The sequence below is a fragment of the Chelonoidis abingdonii genome, chromosome 11 (assembly GCF_003597395.2).
Source record: "Chelonoidis abingdonii isolate Lonesome George chromosome 11, CheloAbing_2.0, whole genome shotgun sequence".
Classification (NCBI taxonomy): Eukaryota; Metazoa; Chordata; order Testudines; family Testudinidae; genus Chelonoidis; species Chelonoidis abingdonii.
The window spans coordinates 17,717,268-17,730,338 of NC_133779.1; the positions used below are offsets into that span (position 1 = coordinate 17,717,268).

General features: G+C 47.2%; 1 protein-coding gene, 2 non-coding genes and 2 pseudogenes across 3 annotated transcripts; 3 read left to right on the top strand and 2 right to left on the bottom strand.

The window, feature by feature from the left end:
* Positions 1-1,080: 1,080 nt before the first annotated feature.
* Positions 1,081-1,152, top strand: TRNAE-CUC (transfer RNA glutamic acid (anticodon CUC)). Its single transcript has one exon. It is a non-coding gene; the product is annotated as a tRNA-Glu (tRNA).
* A 427-nt stretch (positions 1,153-1,579) lies between these two features.
* On the bottom strand, positions 1,580-1,653 carry TRNAT-AGU (transfer RNA threonine (anticodon AGU)). Its single transcript has one exon. It is a non-coding gene; the product is annotated as a tRNA-Thr (tRNA).
* Positions 1,654-7,836: 6,183 nt separating this feature from the next.
* On the top strand, positions 7,837-8,195 carry LOC116826564 (histone H4-like; annotated as a pseudogene).
* Positions 8,196-8,892: 697 nt separating this feature from the next.
* Positions 8,893-13,071, top strand: part of LOC142047562 (histone H4-like) — a 21,039-nt pseudogene continuing 16,860 nt past the window's right edge.
* On the bottom strand, positions 11,964-12,289 carry LOC142045754 (histone H4). The gene has a single exon (XM_032783361.2). It carries the CDS (start codon positions 12,287-12,289, stop codon positions 11,978-11,980), a length of 312 nt encoding a protein of 103 aa, XP_032639252.2. The 3' UTR covers positions 11,964-11,977.

The following is a 13,071-nucleotide window of genomic DNA, read 5'->3' on the forward strand; positions in this document are numbered from 1 at the left end:
ACCTTAAGAGGCAATACACGTAAGATGTTAAATCCTTTCCCTGCAGCGGAAGGAGTTCTCAGTGCAAACATGCAAAGAATCCTGTGATTACCTTTAGACTAACACGTTTTGGAGCATGAGCTTTCCTGGGTTGATACCCATTTTGGTCGGATGCATGTCGTATTCACATGAGCATTTTTCACTTTAAAATGTCCTATTAAAAAACGTAGCTTCTCCCAATCTCAAGTAACCGCAACGTTCAGACCGGGGTCCTGGTATTCTCAGCAACAACAAAACAAAGGCCGGTAATTTGGAGGATACATAATTGACTGGCTGGAGTAAGGAAGCCGGCCCACGATGAGTTCGCTCTCAGGGGAGGAGGAATCAATCGAATATTTGTTTTGTCACTATCTTGTTTCTGGCTTGTTTAAACTCTTTCGAACCGGGCAGTGAGGATTCAGAGTCGGTTTGAGCACAAGGATCTGGTCTCAGGATTTGCGCTTATTTGGAGGAAAGGTTTTTTGTGTTTGTAAATAGCCATTTTATTTACCCGACTCATTCACTAAGCGGGTGGGTCGAGATGCAAGTGACTGGGAACGGGGGCGCGGGGGGGAACAGGGATCAACTGATTACAGCAGCCTAAAAGCCCCTTTCCGGTCCGCTGCCCGCCACTGTGTTGCCCAAGTTCAATCATCCTGAGAATGAGTTTCAGGCTTCTTAAACAAGTCAGTTCCCAACCTCCTAACAAACCAAGCCTGAAACACGGCTCCTCCTATCCCTTGTGGCAACATCCGCGCTCCAGCGCCCAGGGGAATGGGGCGAAGGGAAGGAGTGGCCGGTCTCTTCCCAGAATCAAACACCAGCAAGCGCGGGGGAGAGAGCGTGCTCTCTGCGTCAGGTTCTATCGCGTGCATTTATTATGACTTGGATCGGGCATTTACTCTGGTGGCGCGGTTGCTAAATAGCCGGGCGGGGCCCTGAATTCGTGCTAGTCTAAAGCAAGAGGGAAGCGGTTTGTACTGTGTGTGTTCACACGACGAGCAGGGAACGGTCCGCTCCTTACCGTGTACACTATATTGTAAAAAAAATTTCCTGGTAAGTTCCCTGGTGGTCTAGTGGTTAGGATTCGGCGCTCTCACCGCCGCGGCCCGGGTTCGATTCCCGGTCAGGGAAGGATTCACGTTTTTAAATTTTTATTTATTTTATTTTATCTGGCCAGAACACGCTATAGGATCCGCCCACAACCCCCACCAAAGGAGAGAAAATCATCTTCCTACGGGGCAAATTGCTGTAGCCCCGCGCGCATGTCCCGTGTTGCAGCCTAGCAGGAGGGTAGAAACGGAGCTGGGTTTGTTTGCTGCCCGCAGAGGCTGCAAGTTTTGTCCCGGGCAGGAGTAAATCAAACCAGGGACAGCGCGAAGTAGGGGCGGGGGCAGCCTTGCAAAGCAGAAAAACCCAGACCCCCACCCGGTTTCTCTCGCAATGCAGTCGCGCCGGTGCCTGGCTTCTTTGCCCCCCGGGCCCCATAAAAGCGGAAGGGACCCGGGCGCGGTGACCACCCAGGTGGCGGGAGACGACGTTAAAGGTTTGCCTGATGAAAAGGCACCGCTGGGATTCGAACCCAGGATCTCCTGTTTACTAGACAGGCGCTTTAACCAACTAAGCCACGGCGCCGGCTCGAGAAAAAGCCTGCAATTTTCCCCTTCATGCCAAGGAGCTTCAGTGCCGCCTTTTGCTCATTTCTGCAAATAGATGGGTGAGCTGCAAGAAGGGAATGCGCCGGGTGCAGCTTTTTGCACTGCGCCCGAGATCTCAGCCCCTTCAGAAACACTTGTAAATCCTCCCCTGGTGACTACCGGAATAAAATCCCTCCTAGGTGTTTACCTGGTCGGGGAATAATCCCACTGGCACACAAGGACTGACCTGTTTAGTTTTAATAACTTTATTCCATGTTGAACTGTTGCTATAGCACCTTTTAAATCCCTCAATGACTGGTATCTGAGCCCGTGTTTCTGCCTCCCTCCCTCGCCAAAGAAAGGCCTTTTGATAGGTGATGGCCCATCCCTTTTGATGACACCGGGCTAGAGGGGTCAATTTGCCCTTTGTTTAAGGCCTGCTTGAGCAGATTTGCCTAATCCAGGCCAGACAGGTTTGCACTCATGACTGCCACCCACATCATCCTAACCTCACGTAGCAGGGTGCTGCACACCGTTTTCAGATAACACCTCGCAAGGTATAGTTGGTACAATGGTGCATAGGGTGCAGAGGTGCTGAAACTGTGGGGGCTGCCACACCCCCTGTCTTGAAGTGGTTTCCATCACATACAGAGTTGCCACTTTGGTTCAATGGCTTTCAGCACCCCGACTATACAAATTGTCCCAGTACTTCTGGAGCCAAGGGTCAGAGCCAGCGTCAGGAGTTCAAGTACCAGCCAGTGCATTGTTGGCAGGAGAATCCATCTTGTCGCATTCCTAGGCTTAAATCAAGTGCTTGGACCATCCAAGGGCCAGAACATACATTGTCAATCTAATCTTCCAGAAGTATGTCTTGTGGTATTTACCTTCACAGGATCTGTGCAGTCTAATGTGATCAGACAGCAAGTGTGAAAAATCAGGACAGGGGGTTGGGGGTAATAGGACCCTACATAAGAAAAAGAGGCCCGAATCAGGACTGTCCCTATAAAATCAGGACATCTGTTCACCCAAGTGCTGTCATGGATAATCCCCACTGTCATAAACAGATAGTTAAGGGTTAATGTCTCTTTTACCTGTAAAGGGTTAAGAAGCTCAGTAAACCTGGCTGACACCTGACCGAGGACCAACAGGGGACAAGTACTTTCAAATCTTGGTGGAGGGAAGCCTTTGTCTGTGCTTTTGTTTGTTTGTTGTTCGCTCGTTTGAGGAACTGAGAGGGACAGGACATCAATGCCAGCTCTCCAAATCTTCTGATCAGTCTTTCATGTTTCAACTTGTAAGTAATTAGCCAGGCAAGGCAATGTTAGTCCTTAGGTTTGTTTTCTTCAACTGTAAAGTTTCTTTTTTGCTGGAAGAATTTTAACCTCTGTTGCTGTAACTTGAAACCTAAGGCTAGGGCGGGGGGCCTCTGTCTACAGGAATCTGATTACCTGTAAAGCCATTTTCCCATCCTGATTTTACAGGAGATAATTTTAACTTTTCTTCTTTATAAAGCTTCTTTTTAAGAACCCGATGATTTTTTCTTGTTTAAAGATCCAAGGGGATTGGATCTGGACTCACCAGGGATTGGTGGGGGGAAAAGGAAGGGGGATGCGTTAATTTTCTCCTTGTTTAAGATCCCAAGCGTGTTTTGATTCTGTGTTCACCAGGAATTGGTGAGTCCCTCAAGGCCAACCCCAGGAGGGGATAAGTTTTGGAGGACAGGAAAGTGCTCCAGACACTGAAAATTTGTGGATAGGGGCAGATTACCAGATCTAAGCTTAGTAATTAAGCTTAGAAGGGTCTAGCATTCCTACATTTGTAGCCTAGTAGAGTGGGGAAAACCTTGACACGACACCACCATGGCGGAGATAGGTGCTCAGAGGTATTACTCATTCCCCAGCCCTGCCTTTTTAGCTCTCATTCTCATCTTCTCCACACCACTCGTTAGCATCCCTGTTGGCTAAATAATTAATACCTTCCATGTTTCTGCATATTTCATTCTGTTAATATTCGGTAATCTATTCTTTGAATTTCTTCTGTCAGCAAATGAGTATGTCTGAATTTGAGGCTCAGACACTGGTCTGACCCAACAAGTATTCAGGGAATTTTATCTATGATGCTGTATCCTGAACAATCTTGGGCACCTTCGAGTCTAATACCAACTCCAGCTATTCTTGGAACCATCTCTTAACAGTGCACATGCGTGCGCTATTGGACTGCGAGCACACACATCATTTGACGCAGAGCTGATGATTTGTATAATATGACTTGGGAAATCTATATGGGATGATTGTTACAGCTGGTGTTTTCTGTGCAAAAATCAACAGGAGAAAGATTGAAAAAAATGGAGTTTTAGTTCTGGAGAAGGAGGCCGAGAGGGACATGATAACAGTTTTCAAGTACATTAAAGGTTGTTCAACGGAGGAGGGGAAATTGTTTTTAAATCTCTGAGGATAGGAGCAAGAACAATGGATTTAAAATTGCAGGAAGGGAGGTTAGGTTGGACTTAGGAAAACTTTCCTGACTGTCAGGGTTGGAAGCACTGGAAATAAATTGGCTGAGGTAGGTGGTGAAATCTCCATCATTGGGGGCTTTTAAGAGCGGGTTAGCAACACCTTGTCAGGAGATTCTAAGACAATACTTAGTCCTTCATGAGTGGCAGGAACTGGACTTAGGCAACTCTCAGCAGTCCTTCCAGTCCTACAATTCTAAGATTGTGGGGTAAGAAGATTATCTTGCAGAATTGTTGCCCTTCAAGGCTTCAACAGGCTTTCACACATGACTCAGGGCAAACTAAGAATATAAACGCAATAGAAATGACATATTTCCTGGGAGAATATTCTGGCAACGAGATTTTCCTTTGCATGAAACCCAAAGAACTGATATGGGAATCTTTATTGTGTGTTAGCAGAGTGGCTCCTTCACTCCCAGATGGCAGGCAAGACAACAGAGCCAGTCTGTCTGACAAACGAACGGTGGTAATGTATCGTAATTCTTCTGTAGTCTGGTCAGGCTGTACTATTCGCATTCCTTGTCTGCTGAAAACCAGGCACAATGTTTCCAGCTCACAAAGGGCAAACACACCTCCGAGACTACGAGACTTGGGGGCAGCAGGTCTGCAGGACAGTTTGTGAGAGAAGTGCATTTCCAAAGCCATACACTACAACTAAAGGTGGCCTCTAAACCACACCACAGGTCTGATCCTGACACGTTCTGAGATTTTTCTCATCTGCTTCACCAGAGGCAAGGTTTTTCTTTTTATTAAAAAAAATTCTCGAGTGGCTTATTTTCATTGTTATTTCAAAATTAAAACTTTTCATTAAATTGATCATTTACAATAGTTTAATGATGAATACCAAGTAGATTTATGGTCTTGACAACCAAGCAAAAGGTTTTGGTATAACAAAGGATGCCAAAAAATGTTTTTTTGGGGGGAGGTGGAGTGGGGGTCAGAGCGCAGGTCTATTTTCAGTTTTCCAAGAGTGGTAAGCCGTGTTAGTCTGTATCAGCAAAAAGAATGAGAAGTCTTGTGCCACAAGGACTTCTCGTTATTTTCAGTTTGCGAATGGTGGCGGGGCTGATAATCCCTGATAACCTACACAATTAGTGAAAGATCATAAAAATCCTCTTTCTACTGAGGTGAAAAAAAACTTCGTCACCTCACTCCACATACCAAGGTCTGAGCTCCACCCGAGAGAATGGTTCAGCTGAAACGTAGACAGCTGGTAAAACATTCTATGGGGTGGGGGTGGGGGTGGGGAAGGAAGGAGGAGAAGATCCTATCTTGCACTTTCCCTTCAGTAGTGGCTCCAAATGCCCTGACCCTGGGGGGCTGCCAGATTCTGGCCTTCAAGATCTTCTCCTTCCCTTCCTATACTCAGAATTCCCCCTGTCACTTTCCTTGCATCACTTCAGGATCCCTTCCCTCCCACCAGGTTCCCCCCTCTTCCCATTCCTGGGATGCTTCCCTCAGGAGCCAGAGGCCCTGGTTGGGTCTGTGGAATTTAGCTTTCTCTTCCAGGAATCCAGTGCTCAGGAGGGTACCTCCTCACCTCTCACTGGTCCTGGTGCCACTCGATAGAGAGAGATTTTGGGGAAGTGAGAAGGACATTTTATAAATTATTTTAGCCAAGGTGACTGCTTCCCTACACACCCTACAATGAGGAAGGGCTTGCAGGAATCAGATGGAGTAGAATAAAAGATGCCATCACCAGGCCTATGAGTACTTGACGTCTGACCTGGTGGATGCACCGCTACTCGCTCTGATCTGGGATGGAAGAATTTTTTTTCATCCAGATGGTAGCCATATGGGAACCAGTGTCCAGAAATGCACTCATCTGTCCACTGTGGAGAATGACTGGGCACTTGGCATTCCCATGCAAAAATTGGACCTAATAGTTGTCCCTTTTGGGGCTTGGTCCCCCACCCCAAGAATTTTCTGTTTAAAGCCACTCCCTTCTGTGAGCCCCTCCTCTTGTTATGGTCTTCTCAGTGCAGATGGGTCCACCAATCTGGTCAAAATGGTCTTATCTTCTGGGTATCCCCCCACCACAGCCATTGGGCTTCTGCCTTGCTGCTGAACTCATATCGTATTGGTGAACATCTGCACCTGTTTAGAGATCTCCTTGGTGTGCTTAGAACATCCAGCCAGTGACTCTGCTTGGCCAGGCCCTGGGCAAGGAGGGCAGCAGAAATGCTGTTTTGGAAGCTGGGTTGCTTGTTGCCAAGCAGCTGCTGTAGCAGCAGGGATGATGCTGTGTTTTCCCACGATCCATTCCCTACCAAACCCCGTGTGCATTCTGGATCCTCATTAGGAAGCTATTTCTAAAGTCCAACCTAAACCACCCTGGCTGTAATTGAAGAGATGTGTTTCAATTGCAGCAAGGGAGGTTTAGGTTGGACATTAGGAAAAACTTCCTAACTGTCAGGGTGGTTAAGCACTGGAATAAATTGGCCAGGGAAGTTGTGGAATCTCCATCGTTGGGGATTTTTAAGAGCAGGTTAGACAAACACCTGTCAGGGTTGGTCTAGATAATACTTAGTCCTGCCATGAGGGCAGAGAACTGGACTAGATGACCTCTCGAGGTCCCTTCCAGTTCTGTGATTCTATGAACATTCTATTAAGCAAAACAAAATCCCTCAGTGGATAGAAGGGTGATAAGCCTCCTCTATTAGCAGACCTACCAGCTGGCTCTCTAGTACCAAGGGTAACATGGGATCCACATGTTGGCTGGACTGCAGGCTCAATTGGAGGCTGACTGCAAACTTCCTTCCGAGCTTTTTTCATGGGAGAACTGTGTCATCCGATTGTTCAGAGTCAGGTCAAACATTGCTCCCAGCTGCTGAAAAAATCTTGGCAGCCTTGTCTTTTCATAAGTGCTTGTACTCAGGATGTTGCTGCATCCCTCTGGCTTGAAATGGTTTCCATCTTGTACAGGGTTGACAGTTTGGTGCAATGGCTCTCAGCACCCCCCACTATACAAATTGTTCCAGAACCACTGTGTCCTTTTGGTCTGCTGCCCACATGGCTCATTTCATTCAGGGCTGGTTCCCAGGTCCTACAGCGGGGGTTTTCAAACTGGGGCTCGGGACCCCTCAGGGGGTCGTGAGGTTATTACACGGGGGAGGGGGGGTCGTGATCTGTCAGCCTCCACCCTAAACCCCGCTCTGCGTCCAGCATTGACAATGGCGTTAAATATATTTTAAAAGTGTTTTTAATTTATTGGGGGGGGGGGTTGCACTCAAGAAGGTTGATATGTGGAAGGGGTCACCAGTACAAACGTTTGAGAACCACTGTCCTACAGGGATTTGGGTCAGTGGGAAATATATTCTCCCTCCTGCTTTTTCCTGCCCCCAAAGGCTCCTAAAGCGCAGCACTGTTTGTGCAGCAACTCTCTGATCATCGTGTGGGTGAAGGTATAGAGAGGAGATGCAGCGCCAAACTAACTGTTTGCATTTGAAGTTAACTTCTGATTAATGATTGGCCAGGGAGCGATGTTAAGTGTCTCATTGGTATGCGAGAGCAAACGTCATCTTCGGCGGGCGAGAGGGCGGGGAGAGATTTTCGCCCCCCTTGTGCTTGTGGTTCTCACTCCGGTCGGACTATAGCCCATATAAACTCTTGTTTCGGGTGTAAGGAAGTATTGTATTGTTTCAAGTTTGTTGTTGGATGGCTGTTATTATGTCAGGTCGTGGAAAGGGTGGCAAAGGGTTGGGGAAGGGGGGTGCTAAAAGGCACCGAAAAGTTTTGCGGGATAATATCTAGGGTATTACCAAGCCTGCGATCCGCCGCTTGGCTCGCCGCGGCGGGGTGAAGCGCATCTCGGGGCTGATCTATGAAGAGACTCGCGGGGTGCTGAAGGTTTTCTTGGAGAATGTAATCCGCGATGCGGTGACCTACACCGAGCACGCCAAGCGGAAGACGGTGACGGCTATGGATGTGGTGTACGCCCTGAAACGCCAGGGGCGCACCCTGTACGGCTTCGGGGGTTGACTTAGTTCTTTAATACGTGAAACGTGTTTATTTTAGCCAAAGGCTGTTTTAAGAGCCACACACTTTTTCACGGAAAGAGCTTGTTGCACAAATGTGTTGAGATAAAAGTGAAGTGGTCTATGAAGGCGTAGTACTGGGTTCCTTTAGTTGCAATAAAGGGATTAAAAACTAGTTTCTAGACCTTAGTAAAGATAAAACCTTAAGGGTGTAAACTAGGTCTGCGAACGGTTTCGAATGGATTTTTTTCTATCGACTCAAACTCGCGTGAACCCGTCGGTGGTCGGAAAGATTTCACAACTTTTAGGCATTTACATGCAGAAGGAAAGAGCGAGCGAAAATCCCCGGGAGTGCACGCAGAAGCAGGGACGTGCAGCCCAGCCTTGCATGCAATCCAGCGGGAGAAGGGATGTTTTGGGAGAATTGGCACGAGACAATTCTGCTTTAGTTTCGCTCTCCCTGTTGAGTTAATGCCAACACCGGATTTTGCCACAGCGGGGTCGTAGGGAGCCCGGCTCAGCACGCAGCAGCAGCAGCTCTCCCGCCACTTACTGCAGGCGGGGGTGGGGGCTGCCTGGTCCTTACGAGACGGGAGGAACAGTGTTTCCTCACACGCGGGGTGTCTTGCCGGCTCCTTTCTGCGCATGCTCAATACTAAGGCCGGCCTCCAAATTTAAAGTAAGAATTGGCTAATAATGGGCTGAGGTGCGACTTTCGTGTCTGATTGCGGGCGTCAAACGCGTCGCCATGGTAGGCTGGAAAAGGGACGGGGAGACAGTTCCCGCCTTGTTTCCCTCTAGTTTTCCCTCTGCGTGCCGTACAGAGCCATGGTTAAACGCTGATACTGTGAAATTATTCTTTGTTCTATCCAGCGTTATCCATGTGCTGGGACGCGGAAAGGTGGGAAAAGGGTTGGGAAGGCGGTGCTAGCGGCACCGGAAGGTTTTTTGCGCGACAACATCTGGTATTACTAAGCCTGCAATCCGGCGCTTGGGCCCGCTGTGGCGGGCGTGAAGCGATCTCGGGGCTGATTTATAAGAGACTCGCGGACAAGTGAGTGCAGACGGGCACTAGGAGCCGCCGGGGTACTGAAGGTTTTCCTGGAGAACGTGATCCGCGATGCGGTGCATCTTAGCACGGAGCACGCCAAAAGGAAAAGACTGCTGACTGCCTGGATGTAGTATACGCCTGAAACGCCAAGGCCGCAACCCTGTACGGCTCGTGGGCTGAATCCTTCCTTTCGCACCGCTATGTAGGAAATCATTTCAACACAAAGCGTCCTTTAGGGCCGCTCTCCGCAGCTGCCATAGAAAAGAGTTTGGTCCTAGATGTGTTCGTGAAGGCTAAATCAAGTGTGAGTTAGTCTTTGGCTTATCCAAAGCGACTGATCAAGTGTCTTGATTTTGGTCTTAAGCCTCAAGATGAAACCTTATCTGGTGTTTCTGGGACCTTGAAATAAAACATCATCCTAAGTTACATGGATGGTTAACATGTGTTTAAATACTGGTATGGAATATTAGAATTTAAATGCCGTTTCAAACTCAGTTATACAATGTTAGCGATACTGTTAACAGTAAAGTTTTTAAATAACCGTCTCCAAACGAGAAACTGCTGAGCTGAATTAATATGCAAATAGGATACCAGTAATTTACATTAGAAATTTTGGAATGGCCTGAGTTTCATTTACACAGATTGAATCTACTTCCCCATGTGGAAGTAATCCTTCACATGCTGGTAACTGTCTGAAATGGGCCATCTTGATTATCACTACAAAGTTGTTTTTTCCCCCTCCTGCTGTTAAGTTGCTCACTTAATTCAGTCTCTAGACTTGTATGGCTACCTCACCTTTTCATGCGTCTGTGTATCTCCTACTATATGATCGCAGTCAAATGCATCTGATGAAGTTGGGCTGTAGCCCACAAAAGCTTTCTCAAATAATTTGTTGTCTAGGCACAGTCCTCCTGTTCTTGTTACAGTAATGATATAACTCCAGAGAGTATAAACTAGCAGTAATGCTTAAAGAGCTGTACTTTCTTTAAGAAACTGCATTGTTCAAGAAAAAGAATGAGTCCTGTGGCATCTTAGACTAACATTTATTTGGGCATAAGCTTTTGCAGGCTAAAACCCACTTCACTGGATGCATGGAGTGGAAAATACAGTAGGCAGGTGTATATATCACAACACATGAAAGGATGGGAGTTGCCTTAAGGGGGGGGGGGTCAGTGCTAAAGTGGCCTATTCTCACAGTTGACAAGAAGGGTGAATATCAAGTGGGGACATTTTGTAGTGTTAAAGAGGCCAATGCAATCAAGGTGGAGGTCGGCCATTCCCAATTGTTCACAAGAAGGACTATCAGCAGAGGAAAGATGACTTTTGGCAGTGACCCAGCCACTCCCTGTCTCTGTTGAGGCCCAGTTTTATGGTGTCCAGTTTGCAAATTAATTCCAGTTCTGCAGTTTCTGATTAAGGTCTGTTTTTGTTGTTGAAGAATGGCCACTTATAAGTCTGAGTGTCCAGGGAGTGGTCAAGATAGTAAGGCAGTGTCCCCAACACAGCACCCATGGGGGCATCTTAATGCCCCCATGTCCTGGCCCCTGGGAGAGCACTCGCCAAAATGCCACTGAATTTCAGCGGCATTTCAGGGGGGGATGCTTCTTGATGACAACGCTATCTGATAACTGGTCTATTTTGGCAGTGGGATGTCTGACAGCTTAAGATCTGAATTTTCAATGAAAACTCTATTTGGTACAGAAGAAGCGCTGTTAAAAATAGCCAAGAAGAAACTAAAATCGTTCAGTTACAGGCTGTAGTAAACATCTGTTTTGCTTAGTCACAAACCAGGGACACGCTTACAGAATCCGAGCAGTCTTGGACCAGTCAGGAACAAGACCCTTGCAACAGGCAGATCCAGCTTTTACAGCAGGTGTGTAGAGCTGAGATGAAAGACAGTGGTGTGTCTGATCACAAATGAGGGGGTTGGAAGATAAAATGTAGAGAAATATAAGCAGCTTCAACTCTTCCATACTGACTCCTATCCAAAGACAACGACTTGCAAGGCACCATTCTCTGAGAAAGGAAAATGACAGTTTTAATATTTCAGTTTAGTCACCCTTAGGTTACTATGAAAATACCAGATTTCCAGTCACTCAAATGCAGTTTCCTGCTGAATGCAAGGAAGCTGCTTTATTACAAACTACCATCAAAATGTTTCAAAGGGACAGGGGAGAAGGAAGATATTTATTCCCAAATAAAAGCTGGCCATTACCTGCAAATCCAACGATCCACAGCTAGGGTCAGCTGCCCGAGGATTTCACATCACAAGCGCTGTCTCCTCATAACAGATTCTTCAGAGAAATAAAATGACAGAGTAGTCATGACACCTCTACAGCATCTCATCTATTCAGTCACAGGGAAATCTGTTTCTTTGTTTCAGGAAAAGCTCTCCTATTCTTTTTGCAGATACAGACTAACACAGCTGCTACTCTGAAACCTCTCCTATTCTATCATCTTTCAGAAATAGATTGAAATTCCTTGCTCTGAATAGAAAAATACTATATGGACTCAGCGGTATAGGTGAGCTGGTTTACAGTTGTGAATTCAAACTAATTTAAACTGTAAAGATACCAAAAAGCAGAGTGCTCAGCAGACTCCAGAGAACAGGTGTTAGCAGAAACTACCCCATTCATACAACTCCAATAACATAGAAATAAGTATTTGTAGTAAAAATCTATATTTCTGTGCCTCTCACACGCAGCTCTTTCTGTGCAGAAGTGGGCGGCCCTTAAAAGGACCTTTGTGTTGCAACAATTACTCTGGTTTCTAGGCTTGAAGTTTAACCCCCAAAGCCGTACAGGGTGCGCCCCTGGCGCTTCAGGGCGTACACCACATCCATAGCCGTCACCGTCTTCCGCTTAGCGTGCTCAGTATAGGTCACCGCATCACGAATCACATTCTCCAGGAAAACCTTCAGCACCCCGCGGGTCTCTTCATAGATCAACCCCGAGATACGCTTCACCCCGCCGCGGCGAGCCAAACGGCGGATCGCAGGCTTCGTAATACCCTGGATGTTGTCTCGTAAGACCTTGCGGTGCCTCTTAGCACCCCCCTTACCCAGCCCCTTTCCACCCTTACCACGACCAGACATCTTAACGCTACCTCTTAACAACACAACAATGGAACTGCTTCTCCGAGAACACCAGAGCCTAACTAGGCTGGGATCCGATCAGAGGGAGAACTGCGAGGGAAGCCGGCAGGAACTCCCTCTCCCGCCCCCTCCCAGCCGTACCTGGTGACACTCATTCCATTCCCACCAATAAGAAGCAGCGCATCGCACCCTCAGCCAATCCAGAGCTAGCCTTCTATTTTAAATGCTAAAGAGTGAATTTTGGCGCTTGGGCCTGATTTTAGATCATGCGCAGAAACGTGCTGCCGACAGATGCGATGCTTTTGCTTCCAAACGGCGGGGCAGTGTTTGATTTGTGTCAGGCCTTGCCAGAGCTCGGATTGGCAGTTCATAGTCCTGGCACCTCTAGGCTTACTTGGTGTCCCAGACCTGTGGGTCTTCCCCTTAGGCTGGATGCCAATAGGATCTCTAGACTTGCTGCATCAGTGATGAATGTAAAAAAATTGATTGAGCCTCAGCATCTCTTTCATTACAAGTTGGGAGTGTGTGTGTGTGTGTGTGTGTGATTTTTCACTAGTACTGAGGGGATCACTGAAAGCATGTGTCACTAAGGGTACGTCTACACTATGGGATAATTTTGAATTAGCTTAAACCGGTTTTATAAAACATATTATAAAGTTGATTGTGCGCATCCACACTAGGCACATTAATTCGATGGTGTGCGTCCATGGTCCAAGGCTAGCGTCGATTTCTGGAGCGGTGCACTGTGGGTAGCTGTTCCATAGCTATCCCATAGTTCCCTC